This window comes from Chanodichthys erythropterus, chromosome 11, assembly GCF_024489055.1.
Source record: "Chanodichthys erythropterus isolate Z2021 chromosome 11, ASM2448905v1, whole genome shotgun sequence".
NCBI classification, from domain to species: Eukaryota; Metazoa; Chordata; class Actinopteri; order Cypriniformes; family Xenocyprididae; genus Chanodichthys; species Chanodichthys erythropterus.
In genome coordinates, this window is record NC_090231.1 from 33264540 (window position 1) to 33276581 (window position 12042).

At 38.1% G+C, this 12042-nt stretch overlaps 1 protein-coding gene across 1 annotated transcript in view; it reads left to right on the forward strand.

Moving 5' to 3' along the window:
* The first annotated feature begins 3119 nt into the window (after nt 1-3119).
* The window catches only part of igdcc4 (immunoglobulin superfamily, DCC subclass, member 4), a 90574-nt gene continuing 81651 nt past the window's right edge, over nt 3120-12042 (forward strand). Inside the window, exon 1 of the mRNA XM_067400796.1 lies at nt 3120-3444. Within this exon, the coding sequence (XP_067256897.1) occupies nt 3378-3444 (67 nt within the window). The 5' untranslated portion in view covers nt 3120-3377. The remainder of the gene's footprint in view (nt 3445-12042) is intronic.

Consider the following 12042-nt stretch of genomic DNA (forward strand, 5'->3'; position numbering starts at 1 on the left):
GAACGACATGAGGGTGAGTCATTAATGACATCATTTTCATTTTTAGGTGAACTAACCCTTTAAATTAATTAACCACAATCCATTAAAACATCATGATTCCAGAAGAAATATGGGGCAGATTATGATCATTTCTGTTTATATCTTGATCTTATATATATATATATATATATATATATATATATATATAGAATTTTAATTTAGATTAGAGTTCTAATATTTTAAGATATTAATAAAAAAGTTAAATTCCAAGTCATCCTGAGACCCCCTTGAAAGTTTGCTGAGGGCACCTAGTTTCCCCTGGGCCCTTGGTCGAGAACCATTGGCCTGGTGGACATTTTGCTATTTTACTACAGATTTAACCTGCAGAAATATACTGATAATCCCCACCTCTAAAACATACACTGACAATACAAATATTAGACAAGCAGAGTGAAAAAAAGCCCCATTGTTTTAGGACTAAATATCAGCAGTCTTGGAAGACTGCTCAGCCAATCAGATTCAAGGATTGACACTGTCGTATAAAATGCAATATTCATTGTTTCTTGCAAAGCATTTCCCATAAACTTCAAATATGCCTCAGCTTCTAAGTGAGGAAATGTTAGTATAAATAATAACAAGCAATTGCTTGTTCCCAGGGAGAAAAGAGAGTGAGAGAGAGCTAGAGAGAGCTGGATACCATTCAAGCCAACAAGAATCATATTTTTAGCCACATCAATGGTTCTTGCTAAAACTTTTTTTGGAGTCCAGGAAAATAAGCCAAGCAAAACCAGACCTTCAATATATTGTGGTGAGATTTCTGTAAATTTCAGGCTACTGTTTGGGTGCCACCCCATTTGTACAGTAGTAGCCCACATACCTCTCTACTCCCTCTCTGGGCCGCATGCCAGCGTATCCAAGTGGCACTGGACTACCAATTGTACCATTGAGCTTTTTGTCCTATGCCTATACTCCTGAGTCTCAGTAACCATGGTGACATGCTGACTGTGCCAAGCATACATTTGGTGCCCTTACAATGACAGAAGAGCGGGGTAGTAACTGGGCAGGGCAGTTATTTACAACACTATCATATTTGGGGATTGGCTCTACTGTGGTTCACTTTAAATACATGATAGGTAATTTTGTCCAGGGAGAAAAAAACTGTAAGTGAGGCATTATATTCCCTGACTTTGAATAATATTAAAATCTTAAAAATCGAAGCTTTATTTATTCTATTTAATTTGATTTATTTTTATTTAAAAGTGCAATCCATGTCCTTATTTTGTGCAGTGCACCCAAAACCTGCAAAAAGGGTAAAAAATGTATTTTTCAAATGAAACACTTTTCTACAGCTTTTTCATTTCATGTCCTGTCAAATATTGAGTCTTTCAGTCTGTAAAAAAAATACTGTATTGATTTTCTCATTTAGATGTTTAGCTAAAGAGTTCAATGATGAATAGCTACCCACTTCGAAAATGCTTTGGCTTTAAATTCATTGGCATGTGTCGTTTCAAGGATGAAAAGTTCATCTCGTTCATTCACTGAATCATGCAATGAACGACATTAGGGCCCTTCGTCTGACTTCTTCAAAGACATCTGATTGCTTGCTTTCTTTTGCTAAAATATATCATAGCCTAATTCTATATCGGCTTAACAAATACATACTTTTATGAGATCAGCAAAACTGATGAACTGCATGTCCTCAGGCCTCTTGAGGGAGCTTTCATTCATAACACTAAATGAGCTTTTATAACCCCAAATTAACTCATTTGAGTGGATGTTCGAGAGGTGTAAACAGAATATTTGTGTTTTGGGCTGTATCTTTGTGTCTGCAACAAGTGCATATAATCATTCTTTTTATTTGTTTTTGTTTTGAGGCAAAAGCAGCCTACCCTTAAAACAACAAGCTTACAATCACTCCATTATGCCATGACAAAAGTGCCTTTGATGTGGTGGAAGTGGAGCAATCTAGAGTCACAACAGCACAGAGAGGCAGGAGATATTTACGGAGTGAATACATTCTGCTTACAGGAGCAGTGCTGTTTGGAAAGACAGCAGCTGCAGGAGGGACATCCCCGTTGTTTGATCTGTTTCATTCCCTCTGCGGTTTGGATACAGTTACCCCCAGGAAGCCCTTCGGTTTGCAGTTGGGACTTGGGAGAGATACAATTTCTCAGCCCATTCTCAACATGACTTGCCCACGGCAGAATCCACACACACGTACACTATGAAATATTAAAGTCTTTACCATTAAACATATTTCCATGGGCAATTAATAAATAATCTCCCATTCTTTTCTCTAATATGCTCTGTAAGTACACAAGGCTGGACCCTCTTCCTCAAAATGTTGCCATTTGGTGTATATGATAACATCATTAATACCTGGTATCTTTCAGTTTTTGGTTTTGTGATGTGTGAAGAGTATAAACATTCTCTTCTTTCAGATAGATAGATAGATTGGTTTACTTGAAAAAGAATCTTGGTTCTGTGTTCTATGAGTCTATGGTTGGGCTGACCCTATTAGTTGTTTGTGTAGACAGTAGGGGTCCCGTGCACATGGCTGTCTCGGTGGACAGGCGGAGTGGGATCCTCAGGCTGTAGGAGCACATGACACGGATGCACATGTGATCTCTCGCCCCCTCAGACACCAGGAGAGAAGAATTCTCTCTCAGCCCATTTGAAGGTCATGGCAGAGGGTCCTGCAACCCCAACTGTGTGTGTTGCAGACTATAGTGAATCTATGATTCGCATATCAATGAGCAAGTTGATAGATTCTGTTGTGATTTATAGTGGCACATGGAATCACCTGTGTAATATTGAAATTACAGTGCAGTACAATGCAAATAGCCTAGAACACATCTGACTTTATAGCACACTCGGAAGTGCTATCTCAGGAACATATCAGCACATCATATTAGATAAGGGTGTTTCTCTCACTGCTACAAGCGAAATACGAGGCTCTAAATAAATCAGTGTATGTTCATTTTACATTGTTGTGTCGTGTATTTGGCGCAGCGCGTTCAGAGAAGCTAGCGTGCACCCGTGTGCACGGGAAGGGGGTGTGTGAGGATACTGGCAGCGTTTCATGCAGCTCCAGTGGACACCTAAAGCGGGACTCACTGGTGTGTGTGTGTGTAAAGAGAGCTAACACACTCTCACACACTTAACATTTGGACACAACATGGCGATGAGGCGCCGAGAGACACGACGACTCTTCCCCGACTAAACAACCACGTTATGTTATAGGTGGGGGGAGCGCGCGACAGGGAAATACATGAAATTACGCGAAACTAATTATACCTTAAGAGATTATTCCCCGAATTCCATTATATGCATGTAGATTGTAGCGGTCACATAAAGCACACTTGCTTTACCCCGCTGCTGGAAATCAAACGCTGTACATGGCGGTGGAGAATATCTGGTTCTTCTGTCTACTTTCTCTGGGTTACTGTGGATTATCCGTGCAAGGTAATACAAGCTAAATCTAATACCCGGTGTTTCCCCGTCCAATGTCTTTTAAGTTGTGTATGTGTGTGTGTCTCGTAGCCTATATCTATGTATTTCTTTGTATCTGTCAGGATATGTTAGTAGATGGGCTGGAAAGAGAAATCGTGCACCTTGCTTGTTGCAGCGTTGTGGAGCTTTTACTTTTTTCACGTTTTCCTTTTTTTAAATTTTTTTATTTACTTTACGCAAACAGGCAGCCTATTTACGCTGAAGTAGCCTACAATATTTATTTGTGGATTAAACTTTTTGTCACATCCAAACTTCACTTTTGTAAAAACATATTATGCGTTCAATAACCGTTTGGTTAATTTGATGTAATAGTAGCCTACAGCATACTGAAACGATATTAAAAATAAAACAAAGATGAAGATACATAAAGGCAAAGCTTGCTCAGAGGGGCGGATATGTAGTAGGGGGGCTCTAGTTTCGGAATGTACAGGTTCATAGTCATCATTAATGCAAAGTAAAACTGGTTAAAGAAATTTTGGACTTTAAAGGGGTTTGTTTGAATTTCTTATTTGGACTTATTTAGAAGACCACCAATGGACGTCAAAATTAGGGAGGGGAGGGGGCCTTAAAAAGTCCATATTATCAGTCCACGTAATTACTTAAACGTTGCAACCCATTAACTCGCATATTTACCCCCAGTGTCCTTGAGTTGAAAATATGAAACTAATCTGTTAAAATGACCATTTGTTGAAGCAGCATGTTTGTCTTGACGCTGAAAAAAAAACAACTTAAGAAACCGCACACATTAGCCTAAGTCATAATTCCTAACTAAACTGTAACAGCCTACCTCTTAATTAATGTAATCCTGAGTAAATGTATATGTAAAAGTTCAAACGACTACAAGTTTGAACTAGAAAACGAGTAGGATGTTCTGTTTGTTGTTTTTAAACGACTAAAGTGCCTTTCACACATTACAAGATGACAGGGAGTTGAACAGGTCAGGTGGAGGAGACGGCAGTCTTCTTTCTATGCTTCAGTGTCTTTTAATTGCCTTTACACTTTTTTTCAGTGTACTACAACTTAAACCATAAAATATATATTCTCCATATACATACATTGCTTATGCATTCTGCATTTTTGGCCACATGCCCTAAGTGTGCCAAAACGGTAACACATGAAAATAAATAGGTATTTTGTAGCTTGTGGTGCCTTTGTCGCCCACTAGGGGGACTGGACCGAAATACCCCCCCCCCCCCCCCAAATTGACCCCGCTGAAAGGCATTGTGTAAATCGCACCCTTTTTTAAAATAGAGAGATGGTGACTTGGGTGAGCGGAAAATTACTGACATATTATTCTGATATCTAGCTCATTCTTACATTTAAATCAAATAATTTTTAAATTTATGAGTTTAAAAAAGGCTTTGATGCTTTTTGTGTAGACCACCCATACTTTTGTGTAATTTTATGGCATATATTTATCACACTGGATGGCATGTAATGAAATTGGAGAGATCAAAGGCAGTAGGAGTGTTGTTATGGCTCATGAAGGGTGAGTGCTGCTCAGTGCAGGAGCTTCGAGCAGGAATCAGCGACTTCAGTCACAGGCGCTGGAGGAAAAAGGGGTGGGGAGTGGTCAGGGCGACTTATCCATAGACTATACACCTTATTTACATAACAAAGAAGTGCACTGAAACACATGGGCACCTCTTGGCATCCAGCGATGCCCTTGTCTCTCCAATGTCCACTGGGAAGTATAAACGGCAACCACAGCAGTCAAAACACTGTGTCATCTTTGAGCTCCGTTAACGATTTTAGTGCCAGTGCTGTAGTGGATAGATTATTTACAGCGGGGCGGGACCTACTACTGATCAATTGCATTAAAAATGCTTGCTCTAGACCGCTGTGCAGACCTGCTGTATGGTGGTTTTGTTTTCATTAAAGTACTTGTTTTATATGTTTCTTCAGTTTTTTTTTAAATGGAATAATATTTATTTATTTATTAGAAAATTCTAAATGCAACTTGTGGTTTTCTTCCAGAATTGTTTTGACAGATTTTTTTGAAACATTAACCTTAAAGGTAGGGTAGGCAATTTCGGATTGACTATAACATTGCAGCTTTCATTGGCCAAGGACCACCCAAGACAACGTCCGACCAACATGTAAAGCAACGAATCACAGTTGGTTTGTACTGCGTCATGTTTAGGGGCGTGAAAAACTGTGTCATGTTTAGGGGCGTGAAAATGTAAAGTACAAATAACAGACCGGCATGCATCTAATAAATTATTCATTCAAGAACATTGTGCAAGTTTACTACAACAGTGGAGCCACAAACTTCACATGCTTTTGATACTGGTAAGCGCTCATTATTATTATCCAGGAAGTCCTCTAGAATTTAACAGATGATGACTTTGAAACTGCTGAAGTGTTTCGCATTTTGTGTGCCATATGCATCAGATGCTCAGCCAACAGTCTGTAGGCGTGATGTCTATGGCTGAGACTAATCTATGGGTGATAGGGCTTTTTCTTCAAATGCTCCAAAACTTTGGAACTCTCTGCCTGCTGAGATAAGGCAAGCAGAATAAGTGTTTTTAAATCTTCCCTTAAAACTTTTTTTTTTAATGTTTTTTATTTTTTTTAGAGTAGCTTTTACCTTTTTATTTTTGTAATGGTCATATTTTTCTTTTTACTTTTTTGAAGTTTTGATAGTATGTTTTTGTTTTTATTTATTTTTTGGTTTGTATTTAACTTTCATTAATGTATTGTTTGTTTTGTGTTTTATTTGATTTTATTCTTGTGAAGTGCTTTGAGATGCTACTTTTAAAGGCGCTATAGAAAATAACGTTTATTATTATTATTATTATCATTAATAGCAAGCTAACCTTGAAAGCATAATATCCCACCCTCCCTTAAGCCAAGTCTCCTCCAAAACACATGAACGCTCACAGCCAGAGCAGAGTCTGTAAAGCGTCACAAGAGAGGGTGTTAAATTACCTTATGTCTCGAAGCACATTACAATAATAATGAACGTAAACAACTTAAAGAGCTTTGACTTGTACCACCTGACTGTAGAAATAGACATCGCATCTTGTAAAAACGTATTTACAGGAGTAAGTGCACATAAAAAGAATAATATTATATTTTATTACACAACTCTGTGGAATACTTGATTCTGATTGGTCAATCACACCATCTAGCAATATGTTATTCCCCGATAACAACCGTTGAAAACAGATAACACAGGCTTATCCGGATTAAGTCAGCAGCACTATATGCTTGCTAGGAACGTTTTTTTCTTCATCTAAGCTTTCTGTTTGGTGAGCTAATAAAATATTACAACTCAGTTAAATCAATATTTTGTGTACAGTTATTTAAATATGTCATCCAGTATCGTGGACTTGCTCTCTCGTTTCATACAAATGCAGCTGCTGACATTTTGCCACTATTGTTTTGTACACTGTTGGATTATTTAACAAACGGGTACGATTTTAAAACATTTTAATCTCAGATCAATATTTCGTATCCCCATAATTTATGTGGTGAAATGCTGTTTAATAAGTGGTGTGACTGTACCGTATCCCTTAAATGTCCATCTAGTTTGAACTTGCCACGCCAGCAACTGCTCTCTCCGCTGAAGCTTTGCGTTTAAAGAGCTAATAAAATATTAAGACTCAGTCAATATTTTGTGTATAATTATTCACTTAGCCGTGTATAATTATTCAAAGTGTAATAAGCGGGATAATGTACATCCAGCCGGTTGTTATGTCAGAATAAACCCCTTCAGGCTGATGCAAGATCACCCTGTCTGGGTTTATTCTGAGATAACATCTGGCTGGATGTACATTATCCCTTACATATTATATTAGGTTATTTGCATAAGCCACCTAAAATGGGTTTGTTCATTAAGTAGTATTTATGCACCGAAAGCGATGTGTCTTGAGATAAGAGGGGAGGGTCTTGACGAAATCCGAATGCAAGTGATCACAAGCAATGCATTTGAAATGCGTGTAAACGCTAATGCGCCTTGACTGAATTGGGATGCATCTTGTGACTGCTGCAGTTTCATTTTGCCATTTGTAATGTTGCTATAGAAATGCACAGTTCCGGTTCAGAGTAAAACATCATGGGGAACATCTCTTAATTACAACAAGTACGACATGATGTGAAAGCAGCATAAGCTTGTTGTTATGGTTCAGGAGGAACTATAAAAGGTCGTTGCTGTTTGTTTGCGGCACTTGGTGACTGTCTGTCTACAGCTCTGAATAGCCTTACAGAACGCACTGATGACGTGTGATATCTGCGCAAGCAGGGTGCAGGATGTATGGAAATACATCGATTGGCAGGTAGGACATCCTATCGGGCCAAATGCAATGATTGGACAAACATTTTTTGGACATGAGACTTCCACAGAAGATAAATGTACATTTTTTTTTAAATATTTAGACCACTTGTATTATTGATTGCTCTCAGGATGTGAAGAGAGTTTCAAAACAGTATAACAAACATTTTATATGAAAAACATTGCCTATCCTACCTTTAACAGTACAGTTTTATCTTCATACACTATTATCTGTATTTGTCACTATTACGATAAATGCATGAGCCCTGCTGATTTGCATGCTAGACCTGTAGATTATACTTTGCTGTTTAATGAAGTAACAATCTGTTCCCTCTGTTGGCTATGAGGGTTTTTTTTTTTTTTTGCTCCCATGTCCCAGTATTTAAGATAATAATATTATTTCCTCATAACAATAGAGTAGAGACCTCAGGGATGCCTTTTCCAAGGAAAAATTACATTATTAAGATTTTATGATAAGTATTGGTTTGTGCTAGAGGAGGATTTAAGATTGACATAAACAATCCAATATAGACCATATACCTTTCTTTGCACCAGTATATGAATAAACTTTAATGTTCATCATATTAAAGTCCCCCTGTGGTGAAAATCAAGTTTTTAATGTTGTTTATGTCTATGTGGTGTTTTTAATATGCTTTAAGACAAACCATGTGCAAATTTATAAGTCAACCCCATTGCTGAGTATTTTCTATTTAAAACTGCAGTGAAAAAAACACCCACAGTTTGAAATCGCTGGTGTTTCTGATGTCACAAACTACCTTGTAACCAATCATGTCAATGTTCTGGCGGGCTTTAGAATATCATTAACCGTGATCGCTCTGAAGCAGGAGAGTTTCTGGTCTAGAGAATATATCCCGATATTTTAGATTTGGCAATACAGCGGGTGTATGATGTATGTTATGATGAACTATATGCCTTTTTCCACTGACGTTAAGGTGTTTCTATGGTTACTGATTGTTAGAAGGCAGCTATCTGACTTGCAAACGGGAACATGGTTTGTGTGACATTAGCAACACAAATAATCAGCTGATTGATAATGTAGTCAAGCAAACGGCTAATTGTATAATTACCGTTATGTGTCTGACGTAAAAAGTGCTACCATTGTTCAGCGTTTACCTCAGTAAGTTCACCGAGTGGATCTCGTCTGAGCTCGTGCGAGTGAGTGAAGGCGTGGCTAATTAGCATATTCATAAATCTGTGTATAATAAATGAGGCAAGGGTGTAGAGTTATATTCAAGCTATTTAAAGGCATGAAGATTTTTTTTTCACAGGAAAAAATATTTAAATGTGTCATTTTGGTGATCAAAGATGAGTTTTAAGGGATAAAATGATTGACTATAGGGTGACTTCAGTCATGGGAGGTAATGTTCTAGTTCTAAGTTCTACCCTGCACAGCTGTTACAGACTTGCATCCCATCTCGCCTCCGAACGCTTTATCTTTCAGTGCATTCACAAAATGAAATGCTACCCAATCTGCCCAATATCCCTTTAAGGCAAGATGTGTTATGCTGAGACACATAAGCTCATGTTGGAAGTCGGGACTGAGCCCCACCCCCCGCCTCCCCTCAAAACTAAAATCCTATAATCCTTCCTGATGAGGAAAAAATTATTGAGAATTTCAGCGAGGTGTAAATCCAGTTTGTGAAATCTAATCTCTAGATAAATTGTTTGAGGAAAACTGGGTGAAGAAATTTTTGATTTTCCAAAAGACCTAAATCCATTCCTATAGTCTTAACTATTACTAAACACACCTGAGTTATGGTTCTTTGGGGTTCATTTGAAATGTACAGGTTTGTGTTGTTAGAATGAGAAAATCGGCTGAAATGCTGACTTGAGCACCTGTGGTTTATTATAACAATAGACGATCAGAGATGTTTTGAGACTTCTATTATGGACAGGCTGTGCAGAGGAGCGCAGTATTTTGACAGGTTTCACAGCAAGAGATGCTGTAAGCAAATACGCTACTTTGAGAAGGTAGATGGAGTGGTCGAGTAAGTCTGAGAGTTCAGGTTGATCTTTCCAGTGACTTTGAAAGTCATGAACATAACGTCCCTATTTCTTCACTGCAACTATTTCCTCCTGTCCACTAAGATTTGTACCCACAAATTCAGGCTGGGTTTCCCTGAGGCTGTGTGCCAGGTCTACAAAGAGGAAGATGAATGTTGTTATATGTAAGTGTGTTGTTGTGGTAAGTGATACTGGAGAATCGTGAGTTGATTTGGAGTTATCTGTTCCTCTCTTTTTTTCCACTTCATATTCATAAACGGAGATCTTTGCTTTTCCACAAGAAAGATCACATAAAATATCTGTGAACTCTTGGTTAATAGATGAGGACTGGTACACTGATGCACTTAGGAGACTGCACCTCTCCACTTTAAAAATCTTATTAAGCTTATGTTTTGCTTTCCATATTATGTTGTCTAACATTCCAATGTTCTCCTAGAAATCAATGTACAGTTGTCATCTTTTTTTAAAGACCCCCTCCACCACCACCACCACCACCAAAAAAGGTAGAAGCTGTGTAGAGGCCAGAGGGCATTTTTTACAGGGACTGTCACATGGTCTCACAGGCATGCTGCTCCAAAACCCGTGACTCAGTGCTGCAGTGTGTGCTCTGTCCAGGGGGGGCTCTCCATGTTTTGATCATCACATCAGTGCAACACCGCCTGTCCTGCAGAAAGGAAAGAGTTACTCTTTTGTGCTCCATGGCCTTTATTTTCAGCTTCATCACTAGATCTGCTGTGTAATCTTTCTCTAGTACTGCTGCAGCACTTCTGCCATTACTTCCATTAAAGCATCCCTTCATGACCTCATTTTCCCTCTTTAACTAGTGTTTATATTGTTTAATGCCCCTGAGAGGAATGAAGAGATTTTCAATAACTGCACAAAATATAGACTGAAGCAGACGCTTCTGAAGTCACGGTAGTTATAGTAGCATACAGTATATAGAGGCATTTACTCGCTTTCGTTGTTTTGGTCTGTGATCCTTAAGTTGAATATATATGGATGATAGGTAGTGGATAAAACATCTTACTGGTTAAAACCTCTAGGGATGCAGTGATTTCAGCGAAAACTGTTTTGATGCCCGATAATTAAAGGTGCCATAGAATCAAAATTTGAATTTACCTCGGCATAGTTGAATAACAAGACTTCAATACATGGAAAAGACATACATTGAGTTTCAAACCCCATTGTTTCCTCCTCCTTATATAAATTTCATTTGTTTAAAAGACTTCCGGAAAACACACGGATCTCAACATAACACCGACTGTTACGTAACAGTCGGGATCATTAATATGTATGACCCCAATATTTGCATATACCAGCCCATGTTCAAGGCATTAGACAAGGAAAGGCAGAATTAACGTCTGGATCTGTGCACAGACAAGGTAAGCCAGCAAGAACAATAGCAAAAAATGGCAGATGGAGCAATAATAACTGACATGATCCATGATAACATGATATTTTTAGTAATACTTGTAAATTGTCTTTCTAAATGTTTCATTAGCATGTTGCTAATGTACTGTTAAATGTGGTTAAAGTTACCATTGTTTCTTACTGTATTCACGGAGACAAGACTGTCGCTATTTTCATTATTAAACACTTGCAGTCTGTATAATTCATAAACACAACTTCATTCTTTATAAATCTCTCCAACAGTGTAGCATTAGCCGTTAGCCACAGAGCATATAGCCTCAAACTCATTCAGAATCAAATGTAAACATCCAAATAAATACTTTACTCACATAATTCGAAGCATGCATGATGAACATCTTGTAAAGATCCAGTTGAGGGTTATATTAGCTGTGTGAACTTTGTAAATGCACTGTAATATAGTCGAGAGCTCGTGTGGCATGGAGCAGGCGAATGAAAGGGGCGGCGCGCTGCCAAAATCTGTGTATAGTTAATGATGCCCCAAAATAGGCAGTTAAAAAAAAAATAAAAAAAAAATCTATGGGGTATTTTGAGCTGAAACTTCACTGACACATTCAGGAGACACTTTAGACTTATATTACATCTTGTGAAAAAAGCATTCTTGGGCACCTTTAAAGGATTAGTTCACTTTCAAATGAAAATTAGTCCAAGCTTTACTCACCGTCAAGCCATCCTAGGTGTATATGATTTTCTTGTTTCTGACGAAGACACTCTGGGAAATATTAATAAATATCCTGATGCATCCAAGCTTTTTATAATGGCAGTATGTTTTACCAAAACAGTATGAGCTGAAGAAAGTGTCTCCATCCACATCCATCCAT